Source organism: Ascaphus truei, chromosome 4 (genome assembly GCF_040206685.1).
Source record: "Ascaphus truei isolate aAscTru1 chromosome 4, aAscTru1.hap1, whole genome shotgun sequence".
NCBI classification, from domain to species: domain Eukaryota; kingdom Metazoa; phylum Chordata; class Amphibia; order Anura; family Ascaphidae; genus Ascaphus; species Ascaphus truei.
In genome coordinates, this window is record NC_134486.1 from 215601839 (window position 1) to 215629577 (window position 27739).

General features: G+C 42.7%; 1 protein-coding gene across 1 annotated transcript; it reads right to left on the reverse strand.

The window, feature by feature from the left end:
• Positions 1-1144: 1144 nt before the first annotated feature.
• Positions 1145-27739, reverse strand: NTPCR (nucleoside-triphosphatase, cancer-related). The gene is made up of 5 exons (XM_075596858.1): positions 27636-27739; positions 11145-11307; positions 6393-6489; positions 4869-5078; positions 1145-3669 (listed from the first exon to the last, which is right to left on the reverse strand). Exons 1-5 carry the CDS (start codon positions 27667-27669, stop codon positions 3601-3603), a joined length of 573 nt encoding a protein of 190 aa, XP_075452973.1. The 5' UTR covers positions 27670-27739; the 3' UTR covers positions 1145-3600.

The following is a 27739-nucleotide window of genomic DNA, read 5'->3' on the forward strand; positions in this document are numbered from 1 at the left end:
AGGGAAGTGGGTGGATGAGAGAGGGAGGTGAGAGGCAGCTGGACAAATGAGAGAAGGAGGTGGGTGAGAGATGGAGATGGGTGGGTGTGAGAGTGAGTGGATGAGAGAGTGAGGTGGTGAGAAAGGGGGAGCTGGGTTAGAGGGAGAGAGGGAGGTGGTGAGAGAGGAAGGTGGGTGGATGAGAGAGGAAGGTGGGTGAGCGAGAGAGGGAGGTGGGTGGATGAGAGAGGAAGGTGGGTGAGCGAGAGAGGGAGGTTGGGTGAGCGAGAGAGGGAGGTTGGGTGAGCGAGAGAGGAAAGTGGGTGGATGTGAGAGTAAAGTGGGTGGATGTGAGAGGAAAGTGGGTAGATGTGACAGGAAAGTGGGCGAGAGAGGAAAGTGGGCGAGAGAGAGGAAAGTGGGCGAGAGAGAGGAAAGTGGGCGAGAGAGAGGAAAGTGGGCGAGAGAGAGGAAAGTGGGCGAGAGAGAGGAAAGTTGGCGAGAGATAGGAAAGTTGGCGAGAGAAAGGAAAGTTGGCGAGAGAAAGGAAAGTTGGCGAGAGAGTAAAGTTGGGAGAGAGAGAAGAAGGTGGATGAGAGAGGGAAGTGGGTGGGTGAGGGAGGTGGGTGGGTGTAAGAGGGAAGTGGGTGTATCAGAGAGGGAGGTGAGAGAGGCAGCTGAATGAACGAGAGAAGGAGGTGGGTGAGAGATGGAGATGGGTGGGTGAGAGAGGGAGGTGGGTGTGAGTGAGGTGAGTGGATGAGAGAGGGAGGTGGGTGAGAGGGAGGTTGGGTGAGAGAGAGAGGGAGGTTGGGTGAGCGAGAGAGGGAGGTGGGTGGATGAGAGAGGGAGGTGGGTGGATGAGAGAGGGAGGTGGGTGGATGAGAGAGGGAGGTGGGTGGATGAGAGCGGGAGGTGGGTGGATGAGAGCGGGAGGTGGGTGGATGAGAGCGGGAGGTGGGTGGATGACAGAGGGAGGTGGGTGAGAGGTGAGTGGGTGAAAGGTGGCTGGTTGAGTGGGTGAGTGGAGGTGGGTGAGACGGATGTGGTGAGGAAGAGAGAGGGAGGTGGGTGAGAGAGGGAGTTGGGTGAGACAGTGAGGTGAGTGGATGAGAGAGGTGGGTGGGTGAGAGAGAGGGAGGTGGGTGAGAGAGAGGGAGGTGGGTGAGAGAGGGATGTGGGTGAGCAAGGGAGGTGGGTGAGCGAGGATGGTGGGTGAGCGAGGTGGGAGAGAGATAGAGGGCTGGGTGAGGGAGGTGGGTAAGAGGGAGGTTGACCAGAGAGGCAGGTGGGTGGGTGAGAGGGAGGTGGGGGGGCGAGGGAAGTGGGTGGGTGAGAGGGAGGTGGGTGATAGAGGGGTATTACAGTTAATAGTATACTACTGCAAGATTTTAGGATAGATTGTAGGGAAGACAGGTGAGAGGCAGGACGTCCGGACAGTAGAAGGTTACAATAGTAAACATGGGAGAGAATAAGCACCTGCATTAGTTTTAGCAGGCGTGGGACAGCGGAAAGGGCGTCTCTTTGCAATGTTACAGAAGTAAAAATGACAGGTTTTAGCTACATTGAGAATGTGAGGGAAGAGTAAAGTGTGACAACCTAGGCAGCGTGCTTGTGATACTGGGTGTATGATAGTATTGCCAACAGTAATGTAGAAGGGGAAGTAGGGACGGGCTTGGGAGGAAGTATGAAGAGCTTAGTCTTGGACATGTGAAGTTTGAGTCTGTTTAGGGCCATCCAGTTTGATATAGCAGAAAGACATTCAGAGATTTCTGGTCTGTACAGCAGGTGTAAGGTCAGGGGTAGAAAGGTAAATGTGTGTCATCACCATAGAGGTGATTTGTCTTTTGTGGCATCAAGGTCATTAGTTATTTTGGTGAGTGCTGTTTCAGTGAAGTGAGCAGTGCGGAAGCCAGATTGTAGAAGGTCTAGGAGAGAGTAGGTGGTAAGAAAATGGAGCAAGCAAGAGAACACAAAGCATTCAAGGAGTTTAGAGGCAAAATATGTGTAAGTGTAGGGTTTAGAGTAGGAGCAAGATATTTGAGGAGACGGGAGGGAATGGGGTCAAGAGTGCATGTGGTAAAGGGAGAAGAGGAGATCAGTAGCGACACATCATCCTTTGTGACAGAGGAAAAGGAGTTGAGAAAAGCAGGAAGAGAGTTGGAAACAGGTGTAGCACACTAGCACCGCCTCATTACTGCTGAGAATTGCGCCAATGCTGAAACTCAATTTTTTCCGATCATGGTGCACTCAAGAGTTAGTTCTAATGACCCCGCAAAACGTAAATAATTTCCAGGCATTTAGATGTAGCTTCTCACACCCGCGCCGGCAGTAAAGCTTACTACATCTGTATATCCTATGTTCTACTTCTTCCTGTCTCTGATTGTGTGTGTTGATTTAATTCAAGTTTGTCTGCATTTTATTACAGCTGTCATTGCTTAAATTAGTTGGCCAGCTATTTAGACTTCTTTGTCCTTTTTAGAGATTGTTTGTGGCCGTGTCTTTTTGTTTTGCCTTTTTAGTACTTTTTATTGGGTTACTCTTCTTCGTAAGTATCTTGTCATGGAACTAGCAATCGTTAACTTATACAAGTATTTTTTTTTTTTTACATTAGACACAGGTTTGGTTCTTGCAGTTTACAGCAAGCAGAGTAAGAGCCAGATAATGACTGCATATACAAGTGCTAGGGGGCACAGAAGTTTAGTGTCATTTTATGTGTAGCTGTCACAGTTAGTACTGAAAACATACTTGAAAAAGAGATGTAACGCTCAATGCATTTTTTCTGGTAAAATATTTTATAAATAAGTACTGTACTTATTTTTAGTGCTATGCATATGATGAATGCTAAGAGAGCTTGGTTAAAATGTTATAGGTCCACATACCAAAAGTTCCTCATTACAATTTCTAATATCCCATTGAAGTACTCCGACAAAATAATGGTAGAGCTTTACCAACAAACAGTATATGTTCTTTGCAAGCAATGTTTTATATTGTTTGTTTCTCCTGAAGTAGATTATCACTAATATACTATTTATACCTCTTTTCCCCCTCTCCATACGATGTGCCTTGACTTAATAAAATGAAATTGCCATTTTTTGTGTAAGAGATCACAATGTGCTCTCATTTATTACAATATATATTTTTTAACTTGAACATATATTTACTGTAATGCATACTCTACACACAAGATACTATTTATTGTGTTAGTAATGGCTCCAAATTATGACAGCTTTAAACCCAGTCCCTCACATACGGTACACAAATAGTAAATTAACTGCACAATGGAAGTGACTCAAATACACCTTTAATTACTGTTACCATCTTAACAGCAGTATGGGTTAATTAATTTATTGAGGGCAAAGCCTTTCCAAGCAAGTGTCTGCAGCACTGAATGGATCGAATATATATATATATATATATATATATATTTTTATATATAAAATAAAATTAAGTACTATATCAAATAAGTGAATTTGTGTCAATATTCCCTTTTATCAATAACCCATATCCTGCAGACTGACCAAATGATAAACATAACTTAGAGATAACTCTTCAAGAAACTGAATACTATTTTATATACTGTATCAATGCAATCAAATTTCTTCGGTCCTCAAATCCACTCTATTTACTGCAGTTCTGAATGGTAGTCACAATTTCTTGCAGTATGTCATCTCTATTTTCTCTTGTTACCTAAAACACACAAAATTGCACTTTAGTTTATAATTTTAATTGATATTTTCTCATGTATTGTATGGTTGCAATTATAAGCGATATAAATGCAGCAAATAGATTTAAGCTAGTTTTCAGGTATCATGTAGTAAGAGAATAACAAGGCCAATATGAAAAAAAGCAGTGATAGTATATTATTATTATTATTATTAACCAATTGAATGTCCCACACTATGGGAGATCGCGTCCAGCATGGAATGTGATTTGAATGGGAGATGAAACCTCTTCAACTAGTGTCACCAGTAATGCCATGACCATGTGATCGGTCGGAGAAATGATCACGTTTGCAGCATGCCGGAAGGGGCTGTGGTAATCTGGTACCATGGCCCCCAGCACTAAAAGGGTTAACTAATTGCGCTATCATTCTTTCATTTATTGCAGTGTCTAAACAAGTCCCTCTATTTGTGACATAGCAGAAAAACATATCCTCCACCTTAATAAAGTGCTTTCTAATTATCCATTTGAGATTAGTCAGCTGGTACACACAAAATGTTGCTCAATTTTTAGAGGAGAATGAATCACAGAAATAATTACAGTGGATTGGTAGTGGATTCTAGTGAATATACAGAAGGGTCTATCAAAATCTCTCAGTTGCAAAACCAAGCAATAGACACAGATAAATGAAGTCCAGAGTCTGAAGAAATTCAAAAGTGGACAAGACAGGAAGTATTCACAGATAATGAAATAATTCAACAATTATTTGATTTTAATAGCCTGACAATATTGTTTAAAGGGATGGTTCAATTTAGCAGCATATTTAAGAGCTGCAAAAAAGTAAAAACACCCTGGCAGGTAGCATCTACCATTTCTAGAATCAATGTTAATCATTCCAGTTTATGTCAAAAAGTGGAACACAATTATATACGACAAAATATGCAATTAAAATGGCTATCGTTCAAGACTGTAAACTGTAAACTATTGGGTAATTTCACCATAAGCTACTGTATGTGATAATGATTTTGAAAAAGGAAGAGTACATGTAATTTATAAAAGATGACTGCACATTTGTACCATTTTCTGTTGGAGGAACCACCTGTACACTAATGAATTACTCAAGAGAATGTACAGTACTACAGTTTAAATGGCACTGGGACAGTTACCCATAACAATGCATGAGTAGTGATTGATTAATTCAATTGAAACAATTTAAAATCACTTACATGAAACACTTTAACATCCCGTCTACTTCTTATTTCTTCCACAAGTGGCAGTGGCTTTCTTGTGAGCATCGGAATAGTTCCAAATATCAGAGCACCAGAGCAATCCAGAGTTTTACGCACAGCATGAATAAAGGACTGACTAAAGAGCTCCATTTTACCAATCTCATCTATCACATACACAGTTTTTTGTATGGCATTTCCATGGTCAGCCTGTTGATATAGGGCAGATTATCGTAAAGCATAAAAGGGCCATGATCAAAGACAAAAATAACTCCTTAAACCTTTCTCACTGACTGCCCCACACCTCTGGAATACCCTTCCCCTCAATATCTGAATAGCACCCTCTCTATCCATCTTTAAAACCCACCTTAAAACAAACCTGCTAAACGATGCATATGAGTAGCTCCGTGGCAGATACTTTACACCTCATACTGTACATAAACCTTTGCACCTTGCAGACACACTTACCTACTGTCTCTATACGTTCTTCTTACCTACCAATTAGATTGTAAGCTCTTCAGGGCAGGGACTCCATTTCCTAAATGTTACTTTTATGTCTGAAGCACTTTTTCCCATTATGTGTTGTGTATTATTTGTTATTTACACAATTGTCACAGGTATTACTGCTGTGAAGCGCTATGTGCATTACTGGCGTTATATAAATAAAGACATACATACATATACTCCGTATTGTCCAGTACTACCAATAGTTAAAACCAGTAACCACCGTTGATGGCGTCAGAGATACTGGATTACAAAGGATTGTGAGTAACAGTAACTACAGTACTGATTTTTTGCTGTGTATTAAGTTCTAAAACATAAAAACATTGCTTAATGCTGTTAAAGACTCACTGTCAACATACTACATCATGGCATAAATAACATAATACAGTATGCACTTTTTAAATGTAGCAACATCCAACAGGGACAGCTACAAGAATGTACACCTTACGGGTTACCACTTAAGGAGGATGGTGGGGGGGGGGGGGGGGGGAGAAGGGGGCTAGTATTCTCTGCATATTAACAAACTACATTGACTGGTCCAATAGTGGAGTTTAAATACCTGCAGCATAGAAATCTAAAAATTACCCATATTTTATACCAATCTAGATGAACACACATTTTATCAGTTCTGTACTGTTTTTAGTAGTACAATCAAATACTGTAGTGAGAGGTTACCGGATAGCCCGCCTTTAGTTTAGCTGATCCACCTTAAACACAAAGCACATTGTAAATGCTGCAATGTAACATCTTGCCGATACTAGATGTATTACTTATCTGTTTGGCAAGACCATACACGAGGGAGTCACACTCTAATATATAAAAGTGTTAAGGAATATAAATCAAAAAAAGTCTGAGATTTCTGTATTTCTATACAAACTGCGCTAGTGTAACCTACATGTAAAAACAACCAAAATCAATATTACCAAGCTCAAGTACCAGCAGTGAAATCATGTGTGCTAAATAATCATAAGTCATATGTTGTACACATGCTTACGGTTTAAACATTGTTTGATTACTTACAATGTTAAGTACAGGAAGAGCCAGTTGTTCAAATGAAACGAGGTCTACAACATACTGTCCAACTCTGTATTCGCACCTCTCTGTGGGTAAATCAGAACTGTAATACAAAAATATTTTTACTGGTGTTTAAATAAACAATAAAACATTAAAAAAAAAGTTGCTTAACTGGAAAGTAAAACTCATATATTACTAATAACCAAAGACAGTATTAGATAAGACAGCATGGAAAAGGAACCATACCATGATGTGATGGGAGGGATATGTAGTTACAGTAGTTGTGATGTTCAGATGAATTAGCTCTCTTTTCTTTTTGTTCCATATACATTCACTTTGTAATTTGAAGGCAGCAATGCATTTACTTTGTGTCTTGACTTGAGTAGTGAAAACCATTATCACCTGATATTTGAGCAAAGAAGGGTGGGTAGCATATTGACAAATTGGCTTGGGTAAAGGTGACTTGCCTGTCCACATTTCTCATGTAACAGTTGAACTTGAAGCAAATCCATGCTTACACCTCATCTCCTGCAGTGTCATTGTATGTGTATGTGTGTATGTATGTATGTATGTATGTATGTGTGACGGTGAGGGGGTCACTAATAAAGGTCAAGCCCACTTGGTTACCCCCGATCCGTGCGTAAAGGTCCTACAGTGTCAGCTCTTGAACCAAGCTGTCATGTATGTATCACTGACACTGTGTAGTAATTATTCTACAATTCAATATTTTCTGTGCTTTGCCTTTCCAGGGGTGCTGGGCAGCGGAGCTCGTGAGGCTGTGAGTTTATGGGTGGGTTTTGCGGAGAATCTTTAATCAGATTGTTGATATGTAGCGGGGTTCCAGAGTTATGGGACACCCCAGAGATGTACCCGGGAATCAGGTAAGATTCTGGAGCATATTGAAGCACAGTGCTCGACAAAATCCTAGCCTGGAAACGTTCTTGCGACTCACCGCCAGGGTTCCCTGCTTCAGCACAAACAGGAAAGGTAAAAAGGGCATTGGGGATAAAGGTATCCCCAGAACAGTCCCGGGATCCCTAGAATAAGGTGGGATGCCCAAGTCACCCTGAACCTGGTATAGGGGTATATATTAATTTATTAAGGGCAAAGCCTTTCCAAGCAACTGCCTGCAGCACTGAATGGATCGATTATATACAGCACTCAAGGTAAATGAAAAAAAGACCTGTAATCAGATGTAATACAGCACAAACATGACCAACATTTCAGTCCTCGTGGGACCTTCCTCAGGGTGGTGCTAGAGACCACCTCCAGCTATGTCATAAAGCTGCAAGGTTTTTATTGTGTGAATAAAGTTAAAGTCAGAGTTTTGCAGTGTGCCAGGGATAAGGCTGGTAAGAGTAGGGAATATATATTCTTATTCTATCCCTGACACCAGACCAGAAGACTTAGACCCATTAAAACACAAGACACATAAGCAAAGAGTGTATTTAACAAATGTTATGCTTGTACCAATGTATAGGTGACTGTGGGATTTCCAAGTCCGTGGTTCCGAAAGACCAGATGGCTACCAAGCTTGGCGCCACTGAGTCTGCTCGGGACCCGGAGTTGAAAGCCTCAGGGATGCCAAGGTAGTTATACTTGAGTACCTCCGACCTCCGTCCTGGGCTAAAGGGCTATCCGGTAACCATTTGCAATTCCCCAGACTCTGCGGAGCCTGGAAAGCGGGTGGGCTCGATATGCTAAGAGCCAGAGGTGCCAGGTTGGCGCATGCCCCTTAGCCGAATCCAAATTGGTACCCACCCGGCTTCAGTATACCGGCAAATCAGTGAATGGCTGGCAGGAGAATTCCCACGCGCTGAATGGTTGTAGTAGTTTCTGAATGGGACTATAAAACCTAAGCAAAGTCTTTAGGTTGACTGGGACTGCCGAAATGTCCTGGAACTCAAATTGGCATGAAGTTCCTGACGCCACCGCTCTCTTTCATCTGGAGATGCTGAAATCCCTTGACCGGGAGACAGTACCAACTGTCCTGGTACTCTTTTTAGCTTGCAATCCCAGCTGCGACCGCTACGTTCTAGTCTCAGAACTTGGCCCCGAAAAGTGGGACTTCGAAAATATTCCGCCTTTAAATTTCTGGAGCCGGCTCGCTGCTTTTTCTCCAAGGGCATCTTTTGGTCGTTTCAAATTTACTGTTCCTCGCGCCCGAGGACTTCCATTCATCCCAGGACGTGAGTACTTGAGCCTAACTCCGGTACCCAAATGGCTTTCACACCTTGGCAACCTCTGAGGGTTTCATGTTCGGGACCCAAGCCTACTTGATGGCACCAAGCTTGCTAGCCACATGTTCTCTCTGAACTGTGGAACTGGAAGTCCCCAGCTCATATACTGTGTACGAGGATTATACACTTTAAACATACCTGTTTAATAAAATATGCTTTACACTATTAAACGTTCTAAGTCTTTTGGTTAGGAGGGATAGAATGAGAATATTTACTTTTATTCACTCTAGCCATATCCCCCACACACTGCAAACCTGACTTTGACTTATAAAATCCTCCCAGCCTTATGTATAGCTGGAGCACCCCCAGAACCCTTATACCAGGTTCTGGGTGACCAGGGCATTAACTGGGCACCCCCCCTGATACTAGGGACCCCTTTACCGTTCTGGGGATACCTTGTACCCCTATGTCCCATTTACCTTTCTGGTCTGTGCTGAAGCAGGGAGTCCTAGCGGTGAGTTGCGCAAGCGTTTTCAGAGCAGGATTTTGACCGGCGCATTGTGCATATCCGGGATTTCGACCTGATTCCCGGGAACATTTTTGGGGTATCCAGAAACTCTGGACCCCGACTACCTAGGCACAATCTGATAAGACTTTCTCCGCAAAACCCATAGCCTAGCAATCTCTGCTTGCTGGCACACCTGGAAAGGTAAAACACAGAAAATTCTTTGTCGAATAATTTTATATAATGCATTTACAAACACTGGGCTCAAGAGCCGACACTCCCGAACCCCAATACATGGATCAGGGGTAACCAAGTGGGCTTAACCTTTATTATGAGCCTACTTACCGCTTCACCATCACAGAGTGTGGGGAATAAGGCAGGGGGGCACAGCACCCCCCTACCTTCCCTTCCGGCGTGCGGGGGTCATGCCAATTTGGGAACCAGGAGATTCCGGGCTAAGTCTCGGTCAGAGGAAATCTCTTATTTAGAATTCCCTGCACCTAGAACAGTCTAGTTTGTGACCCCCAGAGCCCCAGTAAGTATGCTTTTCATCTGTATTTTGCGTTTCACTATGTGTATGCGAATTTATGCGAATAAATTCAATTTAAATGTATCTCATTATCTTGTTTTGCTCAATGAATGATCCTGGTATAAACTGACTGGTTGTGTGTGTGTGTGTGTGTGTGTGTGTGTGTGTGTGTGTGTGTGTGTGTGTGTGTGTGTGTGTGTGTGTGTATGTATATATATATATATATATATATATATATACACACACACACACACACACACACACATATATATACACACACACACACACACACACACACACACACACACACACACACACACACACATATATATATACACACACACACACACACACACGTACACAGTTTAAGTTATGGTGGGTGAAAATGGCGACAAGAAACCTCCACTGTATAGCATATAGCAAAAAAAAAAAAAGATCCGGCCGCCAGGCACCCCGCAGTCATAGGGCCAATACATTTTTATATGTATTGGGGGGGGGGGGGGGTGTATTTTTTATATGTATTTGGGGATGGAGATTTTTTTTAATATGTATTTCGGTGGTGGGGGGTATTTAGTATGTATTTCGTGGTGGAGGTATTTTTGGGGTATGTACTGTATTTGGGGGGTAGGGTTCTTTGTATGTATTTGTGGTGTGGGGGGTTTGTATGCATTTGGCTGGGGTTGGAAGGTTTTTTGTATGGGGGTGGGTTTTTATGGTATGTTTTTTGCGTGGGTATTGTGTGAGGGGAGGGGGGATTGAGTGAGAGTGGGGTAATTGACGGGCGAGTGAGTTGAGTTGAGAGGGGGGGTCTAGGGAGTGAGGAAGAAAGGGAGTAAGAGTGAAACGCAGGGGAGAGAAATACATGCGAGGCGGGGGAGATTGAGTGAGAGTTGGGTAATTGGAGGGGAGGAGAGGAGAGTGAGAGGGGGTGAGTGAGGAAGAGAGGGAGTGAGACGGAGGGGGGTTAAATACATGGGAATAGGGGGGGGGGAAATAGAGGGGTCTCGTGAGGTGTGAAATGGAGGGGGGCTCGCAAGACCACCGACACGGGGGGAGGAGGGGGTCCCGGACATAACTCTAGTCCTGGGCCCCGGGATATCTGTTTGCAGCCCTGCTCTCTGGTGTTGTAAAGGAAACAATAGTGATACTCAAACCCCCCCTAGTACCATTACACTTCAAGAACTGCTTACTTGACACTCATGATTCTTACAAGCCTCCTTTTACATGTATTGAGAGATTCCTACTGTGGTAAAGAGTCTGCTGCAGATTGTTTTGGATTTGATCAACACAATGGGGATAAACACCAAATAAAAGCACCATGAGAAATCTGGTGACACTATCTGGTGGATAGATATCAAGATAAAGCATAAAGGCATATAGTCAGCATATTAGTGAAAATCCTCTAGTATCTTAATTAAATACGTATGACCTTTACTGCCAACTTTAATATTGCCTCCTCCCATCTCTAGGGGGCAGGTAATGCACAGAATTTTACTGAATGGATAAGGAACTCACAGTTTACTATAAAATAAACATCGTCATACCAAACTCTGGATAAAGTTCCACGTTTTCCTGACAAGGTTACAATGTCAAACCCTACTCTTCTGCCTCCTTGTCTCACTTCCTCTGTGTAAAATCCATCAATGGAAGCACCGGATGATTTCAAAACTTCTGAAGCTTTCTGAATTATAGTCGTTTTTCCTATACCTAAGAAGAAACAAAACTCAAAATTATTTAAGTACACATTTTTAAAACAAATCCTGTGCATGACCCCTGGTTACATCAGAGTATATTCATTGCATTTCTTATTTTTTTATAACGGAATTGACCTTACAAATAGCAGTCTATAGGTCCTTATTCAATATGGTCAGTGCAATTTGTGGCATTAAGACTATACGGAACAAGGGTCTATATAAAAAGGAGGCATTTAGAGGATGCTCACACTTTGGTGTGTTCATAAATAGTTTTATATAACTCTATAGGTAAATATAAAGAGAAATATTGGACATCTGGCTGATATTGACAAACAAAAAATGTTATGACCTGCAAGAGAGAACAGTTTAAATGAATTTTGAAGGATTCTTGCAACCACCACCAGGAAATCAAGGCTCACAAGTGGTCCAAGACCATATCCTGTAGTAGTTTAGAGTCCTCATCTTAAATAATGCCACATCACTGAAAAATGCAACATAAGGTCCTACATGATCGGGACTTCAGTGTTTTCACTTTTCAAAATTTTTCCCTATTTTCATCATTATTAATATTTTTATGCAATGTTAAAACTAAGTTCAGGAATGCCATCCAAACGGCAAATATTAAACAGGGAAAAAAAGAGGTCAAGATGAGAATGGGTAATAAGGATATAAAATGAAACAATTCGCTCTATTCAATATAGTGAGAAATGTTGTAATGCACATGCAAATTCTATTCACTTGAATGGACGTTGATAAAATTGTTAACTATATGTTACCCCACTTCTCACTATATCAAATAGGAATATTGTGAGGGTGTGCTCTCTTAGTTACATATATACTTAAAGAGGCACTCCTGGTGACACTTTTTTTGTGTTTTCTTTTTTTTAAATAGGTTTGAAGCAGGGAGTCTCCGGACCTAAACACGTTCATTTCAGCTCTAAGTACAGAGATACTGTCACGGCCCCTTTTATTCTCCAACATCTCCGATTTTGTTTGGGTATTTTTTTCGAATGCCACGCACTTCACCGCGTTCATGCTGCATTCATGCTGAGACAGCGCTAATACAATGCACGCGGCCGCGGCTTTAAATACCGGAACATGCCGCATCAAACACTGCATCTGCCCGCGGTTTTCAGAGTTGCGCTGAAACGGCCGCACAAGGCTAAAGGCGGCCGCCACTGTACTTCAGAAGGGGGTGCCGGTAGCAGCCCAGACCGGGCTAGTCGGGGCTATTCAAATGCCCGGTTTTAAAGGTCTTGCGTCCTGCGGGCCAACAGGAAGCGGTGACGCCTTCCTTTGCTGCTTCATATTGGCCCGCGGGACATTTAAACTCTGCAGAGATAGCAGCACCCCCTTCCGAGGCAAGTATCTCAGGAAGCAGGGAGTCCCCGAAATTGAAATCAATGCTCCATAGACCCCCTGCTTCAAACCTATTAAACAATTTTTAAAAAACAATGTGTCCCCAGGAGTGCTCCTTTAACTAAGAGGTGCTAACTTGTAAGACAGTTAAGGCTCATTCACTTGAATGGACGATAATTTGTCTAATTGCGTAACACAGCTTAGTAAATATGGCCCATAATTCCATGTTCCCCTGACATTCAGGGACAAAAAAAACCTATAAATATGGCCTATAGGTAACCAATTGAAAGTTGCAATGTCACTCCTGATGATGTTGCAATTATGTTGTGCTTTCTACTGGCCTCTCTGAATTGAGCATTACACGTAAAATATGTTCTGTCGTGCAGGAAATATTTCTCTCCCCCTCCCCAAAAGGAGTGATATCTCACTAATCCAGGGGATCCCTGGTGGTAAGGGGAGCATGAATTAAGTCCTCATTCTGCCATTCCTCCCCCTTCTCTCCCCAAAGAAACTAAAAACATGCAGAGTAGACTAATGCTTTAGTCCAGGATTTTAGGAATGTGCACGTCACTATTTAAATAAATATATACATACATAAATACATACATACAATCAGTAGTCAAAGTACTTTAACTATTGAAATGCCAGAGGGGCTGTGGCACTCCGGCAAATCGTGTGACCGCTCCTCTTCGTGACATGATCGCGGCGTCACTGATGAGGTGAACGGAAGAAGAGTCACCTATGTACAGATGAAGTTCAGCGCTCTATAGAAGAGCAGAACACAATGGGGCTCATTCAGGTAGCTTTGATAACTAACTCATTGAGCAGTTTGAGCACTTCTTGAACGAGTTAGCATGTGTAGTAGCTATTCTGAAAGCTTCGATAAAACGCCAAACTTACTAGAGAAGTGCTTCTTCCCGATCGGTAGTGTCACGGGAGACCAGGTTAATTGTACACCTTTTACCAGGAACATATATTGAGCAAGATCAGATAATGAAATAAATTGAGATTTATTCACAGAAATAGACATACTGTACACACAATGATACACAAAATACAGATGAAAAGACACACTTACTTGGGGACTGGGGTCAAAAACTTGAGTTTCCCAGCTGCTGTGCACTCTAAATCAGAGTTTTTCCCTGTCCTGGAACTAAAATCAGCTTGCAATCCCAACCGCGACTACTACGTTCCTTTCTGAGAACTTGGGTCGCAAAAAGCTGGACTTAGAATATTTTACGGGCAGACTTTTCTGAAGCCGGTGCTCTGCTATTCGCGCAAGAGCACTTCTGAAAAGCCCGCCCGTGTTTCTGGCGCCAAGAATCTCTTGTTTGATAGACTTAGGGGTTTCTTATAGTATTTTGGAGTTCATTCACAAAAAACTACAGCCAATCAGAGCGTGGGGACTTTCTCAAAAGCCAATCAGATCGGAGCCGGTCTGGAAAGCCGGGTAAGCAGGGAATCTGAATCTGCCAAGGGACATGCACAAGTTTTCCACCTTAGTCCCTTGCTATTCAGATGCCACCCGCTGGGTCAGGCTCCTCCAGGTCTGGTAGAACAAATGGCAGCTCGGGCGACTATCAGAGCGTGGGAATTCTTCTGCCAGTCAATCACCAATTTGCCAGTATTGTAAAGCCGGGAGGGCACCTTTTTTCATTCTGCAAAGAGGAATGCGCCAACCTGGCACCTCTGCCTCTTTGCATACTGAGCCCACCCTGTGTCCAGGCTCCACAGAGTATGGGCTCTGGCAAATGGTGGCCAGATAGTCGTGTTAGCCCAGGATGTGGGTACTCAAGCAGAACTGCAGTTCCCCTCCTGGTCTGACACCTTGGCATCCCTTAGGCTTTCAAGTCCGGACTCCGAACAGACACATAGGCACCAAGCTTGGTAGCCATCTGGTCTCTCGGAATCCATGACTTTGAAATCCCACAGTTCATTTACAGGTTATCAATATATATACCTATTAAATATAACTCTTTAATAAAATATACTGTGTCCTGTATTTTGTGTGATAAAGATGTGTAAGTCCCTTTTCTCGTGTCAGGGATGGAGTAAGGGTATATATTGCCTACATTCACTAGCCTCATACTTGGCACAATCTAGAAACAACCAGGTTCAAGGTACCTGGGCACCCCTCCTTATACTAGGGATCCCCCGTATGGTGTAGGTATGCATTAACCCCTTCATACCCGTTCACCTTGTCTGGATTATGCAGCAGCAGGAATCCTGGCGGTGAGTCGCAAGAACGTTTTCAGGGTCAGAGTTTGCCCAGTGTAATGGACTTGGCTGTATCCGAGAATCTCACTCGATTCCCGGATCCAACTTTTGTGAAATCCTAGTTTGTGAAAACTCTACCCCCATAAACATTAAAACACAATACTAGCCAATACAACCATTGATTGCAAGTGTGGCTACCTATGCAATCAATGGGAGCAAAGATAACCCCAATGGCAATGAATGAGTACCCTTCTATTCACCCCCTCCACACCAACATGCCCCCTTGCCATTCGTACACATGCAGTACAGTAATGGGTAAAATCCCTTTTATCAGAGAGGTTTCTTCAATCAACATATGAATGTGGACTTCTTCGTCGGCTGTTTGAGGAGCATTGCAAAGTGGGTCAAGAGATGGTGTCCCAGTAGGATTCAGAGGGTGAATACAGCAAAGATTAGAAACACATTGAGTGTATTTTATTTAAAAGTGTATTTTTTTTAGGATGCCCATTGACTGCCAATGTGCTTATCTATGCCCTTTTCTGGGTATAGATAATCACAGTGACAAACAATGCATTTTTTTGGCAAATTCTTGTTTTAATTTCATTGTAATGTATTGTATTTTGTACTGTGTTCTTTTTAAGTTGCCCATTCATTGTCAGTGTAGCAAACCATGCCCATATTGTGGGCATAGTTTACCACAATCACTTGCTTTATTGTGAAATGCTTGTTTTCATTTAAATGCCATATGTTTTATGTTGTGGCGGTTTCTTTTTAGCTTGCCCATTCATTGCCATTGTGGCAATCCCTGCCCATATTGGGGGAATGGTTTACTGCTATGACAATCAATGTGTAGAGGGGGTGGGGGTAGTGGCCCTGGGAATGGTGGTTAGGCCTCCCAGTATATAGCAGGGGGGGGGGGGGGGTAAACACCTTAATTACTATAGTGGTTACTAACTGCTAAGGTGATAAAGGGGTTAGTGGTCAGTAGTTTTTTTTTTAATTGTAATGTTGCTGCCCACGGGAGGATGAGGAGGAAGACGAGGATGGCCTTTTGTCACAGAAGACCAGGTATGTACACCTTTATACCGGGGATCATATCACTGAGCAAAACCAAGAAGTAAAACAAATTACGATTTATTCCTTAGAAACTGACATACACACAATGGATTACAATATACAGGAGAAAACACACTTATTCGGGGTCTGGGCTACAAAACTAAACTTTCCCAGTTGAAATAGTCCATAAAACCAAGTCTTTAGGTTGACCGGGACTCAGCCCGAAAAGTCCTGGAACTCAAATCGGCATGAGTTTCCAGACACCACTGCGGTATCTCTTCCGGAGATGCCAAAATCCCTTGACCGGGAGATAGTACCAAACGTCCTGGTACTCTTTTCGGCGTGTAGTTCCAGCCGCGACCGCTACGTTCTCTTCTCAGAACTTGGCCCCGAAAAGTGGGACTTAAAAAGTTTCTGGACTTGAAATTTCTGAAGCCGGCTCGCTATTTCACCAAGAGCATCTTTTAGTGAGTTCAAATTTGCAGCTGCTGTCTTGGCAACCACAAATGGTATCCAGATAGCACACTGCGTGTAATAGGCAAAAAAGGTAGGAAAGGGAAAACAAGAAGGGGATAAAAACAGGGGAATAAGGGGGGCCCCCTTACTCGTTTTTATCCCCCTGTCCCTCTCCTCCTTGTTTTCCCTTACCTTCCTTCCTATTTTGCCTATTGCATGCAGTGTGCTATATGGATACCATTTATGGTAAGACCATATAGACAGACTAGAATAGCATCATTGTCCATTGCATATTGTTTGCCAGATCTGTATTTATTTCTTGATAGTAACATTTATTTTTTTGCATTTCATTCAGTGTCGTTTTCATGCATATTTTCTATTGAGTGCTGGGAACACTTTCTGGGTTTCTTATAGTATTTCAGAGGGGTATAATGGGACTATATACTTTTATTCCAACTAGCCATACCCCCCACACACTGTAAACCTGATTTAGACTGTCAAAAAAGTATTTTATGAAACATTAAAAATATTTCCCATTTTTCAACTAAAGTCCCACAGTGAAATGAAAAGATGCTTAGCTTCAATTTCAGAGCTGTAGCTCCTTCCTTTAAGAAAACCTAATTTTCTTTAGAACCAAAAAACGCTTAGGCACACTCTCAGGGCTGTATCTCATTCCTTTACTGAAACTAGGACTCGCAACTTAATATACAGTTGGAGAAACCCCCCAAAACCTCTATACTGATTTTGGGGGACCTGAGCATATACTGGGGCCCTCACTAACTTAGGGAACCTTGATTGTACCTGGGATACATAAATCCCTATGCCCTCATTTACCTTTCCGGTCTGTGCTGAAGCAGGGAACCCTGGCGGCGAAGCGTAACTGTTTAAAGGGAGGATTTTGACCAGAGTGATGTATCTGACCTGATTCCCAGATACATTTTTGGGGTAACCAGCAACTCTCGATCCCGGTTACCTAGACACAAAATCTGACAACACTTTTACCACCAAACCCCCCTTGGAACTCAGCCTGAGAATCTCCACTGATTAGCACTCCTGGAAAGGTAAAACACATAACATCTTTATTGTCAAACAATTACATTAATTGCAGGCAGAATACACCGGTTGAAGAGCCGACACTCTAAAACCTGAAATAGGGCTGAGAGGTAACCAGCCGGGCATAATACCTTTATTGATGGCCTGGTTACCCTTCACACCTTTATCCTGGCAGGGGTAATTCCAACTTTAGAAGAAAAAATGCACAAAAGCGCACAAGGGAAGGAATTAGTATTAATTTATTAAAACAAACACATAAACAGCTGAGGGGATCCAACCCCTCCTCAGCTCAATGAATTAGCTGCCCAGAAATGTAAACCATATATATGGTCTCTAAACATAGAAAACTCTAACACAGTAAAACATACACAACATAAGAAAAAAACACAATCAATGTAAAAATAATAAACAGAGAGAGTACTAACAGCCCAAGGGAGTTAAGGTAAAAACCGCCATAGAGAGCTATAATACTGCTGACAGGGGGAAACGAACACTCACACTGAGGCAAAGAAGGGGGACCTCTGATGACCGTAAGGATCCGGATCACGGCATCAAGGAAGATGGAAACAACCGCCACTGGAGCCTCAGGCAAGCTCCGTTTCAGCCTCTCAGCAAACACGCGCAGGATGACCTGTCGTGACCTCTACGCGTTTCGCACCACGTGCTGACGAAGCACGTGGTTCGAAACGCGTAGAGGTCACAACAGGTCATCCTGCGCGTGTTTGCTGAGAGGCTGAAACGGAGCTTGCCTGAGGCTCCAGTGGCGGTTGTTTCCATCTTCCTTGATGCCGTGATCCGGATCCTTACGGTCATCAGAGGTCCCCCTTCTTTGCCTCAGTGTGAGTGTTCGTTTCCCCCTGTCAGCAGTATTATAGCTCTCTATGGCGGTTTTTACCTTAACTCCCTTGGGCTGTTAGTACTCTCTCTGTTTATTATTTTTACATTGATTGTGTTTTTTTTTCTTATGTTGTGTATGTTTTACTGTGTTAGAGTTTTCTATGTTTAGAGACCATATATATGGTTTACATTTCTGGGCAGCTAATTCATTGAGCTGAGGAGGGGTTGGATCCCCTCAGCTGTTTATGTGTTTGTTTTAATAAATTAATACTAATTCCTTCCCTTGTGCGCTTTTGTGCATTTTTTCTTCTCTGTTTCTCAGGGTGTCCTCCCCCCCTTCGAGGGGGGATCACCTCTGAAGTGGGAGCTTCTGGGGAGACGCTCCATGCACGTGCAGCACAGGGATTATTCCTATCAAAACATCTGCAGCACGAGCGCTGAAAATCCTGCTTTTTGCTTTCAAAGTAATTCCAACTTTAATTTACTTTATGCTGGCTGGAACTGTTTTATTTTTCATGGGGAAATGCGTTACTATCCAGATCTAGATGATAGTAATTATTGTACTGTATGTGTTAGGGGAGGGGCAGTAGGGTTGTTGTATTTTAATGTTTCTTGGGGGTAGAGGGGTGGGTGAAGGGGGTAGGTGCCCATGGGTGGGTGGATAGGCCTCTCTGGTGAATAGCGGGAGGTGTTAACCTTTTCATTACCCTAGTGGTTACCACCCCTATGGTATTGAAGGGGTTAACTCCTCCCGCATCATTCCCAGGAGGCCTAACCACCCACCCTGGGGCAACTACCCCCGTCCCCCACCCTCTCTAAACCCTGGTTTAACCCCTTAATTGCCTTAGCGGCTAGCTGCTAAGGTAATGAAGCTGTTTCTATTTTATTGTAATAACACTGTATTGTAGCAGGGGGTCTCTGTAGCCAAACCACATTACTTTCAGGTTCGTGTGCCCCCTGCTTCCCGAGCTACAGGTCCTGGCATGGGGTGTCGGTATCTCCGTGCATTGTTTAAATCTCCTGTGTCACGTGACCGAGACATTTAAACGCACAGGACAAACCGGCACGCCATACCTGGGCCTGTAACTTGGGAAGCAGGGTCTCCCCGGACCTGAAATTAATGCAGTTCGACTCCGGAGACCCCCTGCTATAATACTGTGTTATTAAAATAAAATAAAAACAGTGCTATTGCCTGTAAGAGCTGTGCATGGAGAGGCAGCTCTCTCTGTGCAGCTCTGAGGCTATGTCTCCAGTGACTGCTGCGACACACGCGCCGCACACAAGGCACAGCCCTCTATGGGGAAGGCCCCAGTCGACGTGTGTACGTTTGCCCAAAAGCCGCGATGCGGGAACGCCTTGACCAAAAGACAAATTTTTTGTCTTTTGGCACGCCGGCCGAGCATTGGCCACGTCGCGGCAGCGGTAAAGCAAATGAGGGAGAAGCAGCCGCGTGATGTTATGTCTGCGCCCCCGCTCACTGATCTGAAGTCCATCAGATTGCTTGGCTGCAAAAGGAGAGCACCGGGAGGCGCACCATTGCGTGCACCGGGGCAGTAGCCTTACAGACTGCGGGTAGATCGCAACGGTAGAACTTAGAAAAAGGCATAGATACAGTAAGGTCACAGCTATCCCGAGTGGTATTTGAATTTCCTACCTCACGGTTTGTGACTTGTGGTAATTCTTTTTGATTCTTTGCCGTGCCAAATCGTTTGATTAGGCAGTGATTTTATCAAGGCCACTAGAACGAGCCCCTATATCCCTTACAAAACAAGCTAAAAGCCCATAATGCAGCTACTATGTCATGGGGTCCAATGGAATGGCGGCACGCAATGGGTTAAAAAAAGGTAGTCATACCGCAAGAATTCACTTCTCCTTTGCTCTTCTGTTGTGACAGGAGTAGTGGTGTACCGAGTACCCGGAATTACCCGGCACACTTCCAGCTACCCGGAAATTACCCGGACCCGGCAACTGAGAAGTAGGCTCGGCGGCGGGTAATACCCGGCGTCGGGTAATGTCAGGGCAGCTGGAAATAATCTTATTACTTACCTTTCCGAAGACATCTAGGACCAGCAGCAGCGGTCCTGTGGCGGTGGCAGAATCGGAGGTGTCTTCAGCCAGGGGGGGAGCTGCAGGAATCCCTTCCACAGCACCGGAGCAGGTAAACAGTGTGTGTGAGCCGCCGGGGAACCACGTGACCGGAGCAGGGGACGGAGCATTCCTATTGGACAGCCGTCTGTCCAATAGGAACGCTCCGTCTCCTGCTCCGGTCACGTGGTTCCCCGGCACCACACACACACACACTGTTTACCTGCTCCAGAAGTGATTCCTGCAGCTCCCCCGCGGCTGAAGACACCTCCGATGCTGCCACCGCCACAGGACTGCTGCTGCTGGTCCTAGATGTCGCCGCCACCCTGCAGGTAAGTGCCAAACCGGGTACTTGACCCGGTAGAACCTTTAATTTTGGCCGGGTACCTGTTACCTGTTTTTTTTTTTTATAAAGGAGGACCGGGTCCAACACCAGACAGGAGTAAACAATCGTCTTCCTTGTTATACGCCAACAAAATAAATACATTGGAGCTAAAGTGCCAGAGGTAAAGTTGTGCTCTGGCAACATGCAGAACAATATGGTATCCCATTTTCCAACTGTAATGTTGTCATGTGCACTCTCCTATTTAGCACTTGTTTTTGGAAATGTATTGATTGACTACAATTGTCCAAGATATTTTACACTTGGCTACCAGAAGTGCCTGCAATACACACATTGCACATTAAGAACAATCCAGTGTCCGTATTTTGAACAATTTTTTAATAATCATTTTATAAAAAAATTCCATGCATTTAAAAGATTTTTACACTAATCTATTTCATCTGCTGATCCTATGATCTAAAAGTCATTTGTCTATTGTGTTATCATTAGCGAACTAGTTAAGAGAAGCACAATGCAATATGTATTAAAATTGCTAATTGTCTCTATAAAATACTGAGACACTGCACCATGCTTAAAATATGTTAATATTTTTTCTTATATATGACACAGCTCACAAAATTCTAAATTGGTAGATTTCATTGATGTTAAACTTTTAATTTATCAAATATACTATGGAGTTTATTCTTCTAATAATCACTTCCCAAATAGCTGACTGGTGCAAGTAGAGCTAAATTACCCGAAAACACTTTTTTATGTTGATAAAAAAAAATGACAAATTCTCTAAACAGCTTGCATTGCTCCACTTGTAATGGTCAATACATATGGACGAGTATTTGATAAGAAAAACATAGGTGCAGGGATACACCAATATAGGTGCTCAGAAATGTGTAAAAGTTGCTGGAGAAATAATTTCTTCCAAATATGAGTTGTAGGCATAGGGCAAAGCTGACAGGGCGCCAGGGTCTCTAGTAATGATGTGGCTCCCCAAGAGCACTATAATAACATGTTATGAGACTCACCCTTGACCAGCTGTAGATGCCGTGCCCGTGATGGATGTCCTGGTGTGTAGCACCGCCAACCCTCGAACGACTCGTCCGTCGTGAGGGCGGTCAATGACCGGCGGTGTGTTGAGTGGTCTCTGCTCCAGCAACCCGGTGTGCGACCGCGAATGGCAGGTAAAAGAAGACGCCTCACAAGGAGGAAACACGCGATGCACCGCCGTCAGAACAAATGGAAGGCTGGTCAGCTGACTGTGAAAAAACTTTATTGCTCCCAATGTAGAGCTAGCACACTTTGACGCGTTTCAGCCAATGGGCCTTTGTCAAAAAGTGAATAGCAGCTCGCAGACCGCACATGATATAGCGTGTTCAATCATCTACACCTGTCACTCCCTCGTCACCAAGGTGAAGAGCCGGTGTGTGATGAACACAGAAATATCCACTGACACATTGAGTGAGTTAAAAACATATATACAGCGATTCACCTGCCCTCCACTAGCAACATAAACAATCCGAAATCGTATAGAGGAGATGATCAAGAACAGGGCAGGCTTTATCACGTTAATGAATGGTTAAAAACAAATTAGTTACATTGGTAAGCATGAATCCTTGTATAGAATAAACATATTATTCATATTAAATGGCAAAACTGGATGATACTATTCTATAATATATAGAGGTTCATGGTTAACATGGTGGAACAATAGGTTATATCTAGAAGTACATATATTGTAGTAATTAAAGAGAGCATACAGTGCACTTAATTCATGGGTATAATTGTAATGCCAACATTATGAGATGATGGAACAAGGAAGGGGGAGGGGGGGAGAAGAAGAAGAAGGGGGGGGGGGGGGGGGGGGGGGAGGGCGAATAAAAGGGGGGGGGGGGGGGGGGGGTGGGGGAAGGGGGGGGGGGGGGGAAGGGGGGGGGGGGGGGGGGAATGGAAAGGGGACAACGTGAATCCTAATGGAAATTAATCATTAAGAAAATGCTGCAACTCCCAGTCTGTATTCAGACCATGGGGTTGTAGAGTATCCAGACAGAAGATCCATTTCATTTCTGTCTTATTCAGACGGTTAAGCCTGTTACCCCCTCTCGTGTCTATGGGGATGTGTTCTAAACCATAAAATCTGAAGTTTTTCAATCCACCCTGAGGGCATGTCGAAAAATGGTTAGATACTGGATGGGTAATATCTTTTTTCCGAATTAATCTGATATGTTCTGCGATTCTCACATGTAAGGGCCTAATGGTCCTCCCAACATATTTCAAATGACACCCGCAGGTGATGACATAGACCACATGGGTGGTATGGCAGTTAATATAGCTTTTAATCCTATATCTTGTTTTGGGGTATGTAGTAGTTATCCTCTTGATGGATGATGCAAATTGACATGGTCTACAAAACCCGCATTTAAAGAAGCCCTTAGGTATGTTTGAAATGGAGGGTTTTTGTGATTGAAATGTACTCCTAGATATATGAGTAGCTAGGGTATTGGCTTTCTTAAAGGCAAATTTAGGACCTTTTATAGTAATGTCATCTAGGTCTGAGTCAAGTTTTAGAATGTTCCAATGTTTGGACACAATATCTCTTATCTGTGAAGTGTGTCTGCTGTGTTTAGTAATGAATAAAGGACATTCCCCAAACCTCTTTGTTGTTTGTTTGGTCTGTTTGCTATGTTTCACCAACGAGGCCCGGTCTATAGCATCTGCATGTAAATAGGCCTGATGTATGTCGGTGTCAGAATAGCCTCTGTCCATAAATTTTTTGGTAAGTATTTCAGAGTGTATTTGAAATGTCTTGTCTTCAGAACATAATCGTTTATGCCTCAGAAACTGCCCTTTTGGAATCCCCCGTATTAGTGACTTTGGGTGGCAGCTTTTGGCATGGAGGTAGGAATTTTTGGAGTGTGGTTTAGAGAAAATATCTGTACTGATACCAGTATTAGAGTCACCATGGAGTGTCACGTCCAAATAGTTGATTGACTTAGAATCTATGTGGTATGTGAATTTTATATTAAGATCATTAGTGTTTAAATTGTGAATGAAAGAGTGTAATGTATCTAAATCACCATCCCAAATGAAAATCAAGTCATCTATAAATCTTCTGTAGAAAATTATATTTGAACGAAAAGTGTTTGTGCTACCAAAAATGTGAATAGATTCCCATAGACCCATGAAGAGATTGGCGTATGAGGGTGCAAAGGAAGTCCCCATCGCCGTGCCCTGTTTTTGAAGAAAAAACTGTGAATCAAAAGAAAATAATTGTGTGTTAATAGAAATAGAATGGAATCATTGATAAACGTGGTTTGTGCTGTTGAAAGTGAGGATAAATCAAGATAGTGGTAGATGGCACGTAGGCCGTGTTGGTGCTCAATTATAGTATAAAGTGACGTGACATCCATGGTGACCCATCTAAAACTGTCTTTCCAAGTGAGATTTTGTACGGCTAGTAGTAATGCTGTAGTGTCTTGTATATACGATGGAAGGGAATGTACGATAGGTTGAAGAAATTTGTCCACATACCGGGACAGACCATCTCCCAAAGATCCAATGCTGGACACAATGGGTCGCCCAGGTGGGTTCTCCAGAGACTTATGGATCTTTGGGAGATGGTGGAACACCGGTATGATGGGAGTGTCGCAAGTGATGAACTTTTTCTCAGTAGCACTGAGAACATAAAGTACTTCACCCAATTCAATGAGATTGTGTAATTCTTTCATGTATCTATTAGTGGGATCAGATTTTAATTTATGGTAAAAATCTGAGTCCCCAAGTAGTCTAAGGGCTTCTGTTCTATATTGTGTGGCCGATTGTACCACTATGGCACCCCCCTTATCGGCGTTCTTGATGATAATCCTATTATCCTGTTTCAAAAGCTCCAAGTCTAATCTCTCCTGAGTGGTGAGGTTATCAGGAGTGTGGTGTTTTTTTGAGAAGGAATAACCCTTAGCCAATAATCTAAGGTCCCTGTCTATCAGTTTCTCAAAGGTCGATACACAGGGACCCTTGGAGCCATATGGCATGAATGTGGAGCGTTTCCTCAGACCTGAATCTGTGTGTCCAAAGAAAGGGGGGGCCGGTGTGGGGTCAATACTACCCTCCTCATAAAGTTCCTGTAAGTCAGACAAAAGGGCATTTTCATTAAATGAACAAACATGTGTATCAAAAGCATTATTATTCAGTTGACTAAGATTATAAGAGTCAGTATCACAGTCCCTTGTAGTTGGTTCTTTGGGTTTTTGATGATTAAAAAGTTTTTTCAGAGCTAGTTTCCGTGTGTATTTCTGTAAATCGATGATTGTGGCAAAGAGATCAAAGTCCTCCTGAGGGGCAAAGTTCAATCCTTTGTTTAGGAGAATGATTTGTGAGGGTGTGAGTTCTACATTGGAAATGTTAATAACATTACTCTTGTTAGGGTCTAGGAGTATTTTTTCCTCTTGTTGTCGGACTGAGTGTGTTTTACGCTTCTTCTTCCCCCTTCTGCATCTCTTCCGTTTTTTGATTGAGTATATTCTATATTCGGTGGGGCAGCTCTGGTCCGATCATCCCTAGAGCTCATGTATGTTCTATTGAAGTATCCACTCTCAGACTCCTTGTTTTCAGACTGAATATTTTTTGAAAAAGACACTGATTGTCTCTCTGTGTTGTCAGAGGAATCAGTGTCAAAACTTGACCTACGATCTGAGTTTGGGGACTTCAGGATAGATTTGGTATTGGATTTCTTTGTATCTTTATCATCGTTTGATGACCCTTTATGTGGTGTGGATTGAAATGGACCTCTTGGTCTATTACCGTCACGAATTGGGACAGGCCGTTCCCAATAATACACCTGGTTCTTTTCGTAATCTAGTTTGTCTCTGGAAAATTTCTCTTGTTTTTTACTAACTACAATTTTTTCCATTTTTTCTATGTTTTGTAGCAAAATTCTATCATTGTGGGAGAATTGTTCCATATGGTTAAACTTATATAATTCCTTTTTGAAGGTATCTATCTCTTTTGTTAACACTTCTTTATCTTTGATTTTGGATCTGATAATCAATTCCATTAATTGTGTTGAACATTCGTCTAGAATTTTCCTCCAATGGAGTTCAAATTCTCTATTTGGAAATCCAAAGGATGGCATTTTTTTGAAGCGTAATCCTCTCGGGATACGCTTGACTCTGAGGTAGTTTTCTAATGTAATTATATCCCAAAATATACGAATGTCTTGTGTTAACATTCTCTCAAATTTAACAAAGTGATCAATCAGATCCAAAGGAGTGTCACAAGTGATGTTATCTGATGCATCATCAAAAATATGTAATGCTCTCTTTTGTCTTTCTGTGTTATTGCCACATTTCTGTACATATGTAGTGAAATGTTCCACCAGTGCATCCTGTACCTCTTCCATGGTGTAAAATACTAATGATGTATAATGAAAGTGAAAAAAATGTATATATTTGTTTTGTTGTATATTCTGGAGTATAATTAATGTATAATGATTACAATGTTGCAAGAAAAAACAGTTTTGCGACAAAATCAATGCTAAAAGTCACTGCCAGCCTTCCTAATGAAAAACAGGATTGTATGGGTTAAAATGTCCATAATGCAGTTCATCATGTGTATATATTTGTATTCATTTGGTCCTGAATCTCATGTGTTTCGAGCAACCTATTAATCAGCATAAGAAAAACATAGGTGCAGGGATGCACCAATATAGGTGCTCAGAAATGTGTAAAAGTTGCTGGAGAAATAATTTCTTCCAAATATGAGTTGTAGGCATAGGGCAAAGCTGACAGGGCGCCAGGGTCTCTAGTAATGATGTGGCTCCCCAAGAGCACTATAATAACATGTTATGAGACTCACCCTTGACCAGCTGTAGATGCCGTGCCCGTGATGGATGTCCTGGTGTGTAGCACCGCCAACCCTCGAACGACTCGTCCGTCGTGAGGGCGGTCAATGACCGGCGGTGTGTTGAGTGGTCTCTGCTCCAGCAACCCGGTGTGCGACCGCGAATGGCAGGTAAAAGAAGACGCCTCACAAGGAGGAAACACGCGATGCACCGCCGTCAGAACAAATGGAAGGCTGGTCAGCTGACTGTGAAAAAACTTTATTGCTCCCAATGTAGAGCTAGCACACTTTGACGCGTTTCAGCCAATGGGCCTTTGTCAAAAAGTGAATAGCAGCTCGCAGACCGCACATGATATAGCGTGTTCAATCATCTACACCTGTCACTCCCTCGTCACCAAGGATGAAGAGCCGGTGTGTGATGAACACAGAAATATCCACTGACACACTGACTGGTGCAAGTAGAGCTAAATTACCCGAAAACACTTTTTTATGTTGATAAAAAAAAATGACAAATTCTCTAAACAGCTTGCATTGCTCCACTTGTAATGGTCAATACATATGGACGAGTATTTGATAAGCAAGTATTTCACAGAGCTCTGAAATGATAACAAAAAAAAAAAGTAGTAATTTTCCACTCCACAAATAATTCGAATATTTTCTTTACATTGTTTTGCCCTTTAAGGTAAAATAGCATCTTTAAAAAAAAAACAATAAATCCGTGTGTTGTATGGAACAATTACATTTACTATTACCCCCACCACCAATATAATCTCCTCTAGCAGTAACAATGTTAAACCAGGTTTTCAAACATTAGCACTATCCAAAAAAAGACACTGGCCGAAGCCACAGATTTAGAAATAATCTCCAATGTGTGCCTGCAGTCTCGTATCAGGAAACAGCTACAGATTTCTAAAAGAAATACAGAACAATGTTCCAGCAATTCATTTGAACATAAAATAGGCTATCCTCGCCTACACAGACATGCAACTAAAAAAACAACTCCATACAGTACTTATTTCATCATTATTTAAAAAAAGACTGATCAGTATTGAACCACTAAAACGTACATTCCCTTTTGCAAATGTATGGGAGAGATTGTACAGTACCTGGGACTCCTGTTAGGAAAATGTGCTTATACATAGCTTTGTCAAATGTATCAGTTTCCTCTTCAGTGCTCTTGCTGGATTTTCCTGCACCAGCTAACTCCTCC

Bases quoted from the DNA above. Each gene is read 5' to 3' on its own strand.
- NTPCR (XM_075596858.1), bottom strand. From the start codon at position 27,669: ATGTATAAGCACATTTTCCTAACAGGAGTCCCAG. The intron at 11,308-27,635 runs GTACTGTACAAT...GTTTCTTCTTAG, and splicing joins TTTCCTAACAGGAGTCCCAG to GTATAGGAAAAACGACTATA. The intron at 3,670-4,868 runs GTAAGTGATTTT...TGTGTGTTTTAG, and splicing joins GGGATGTTAAAGTGTTTCAT to GTAACAAGAGAAAATAGAGA.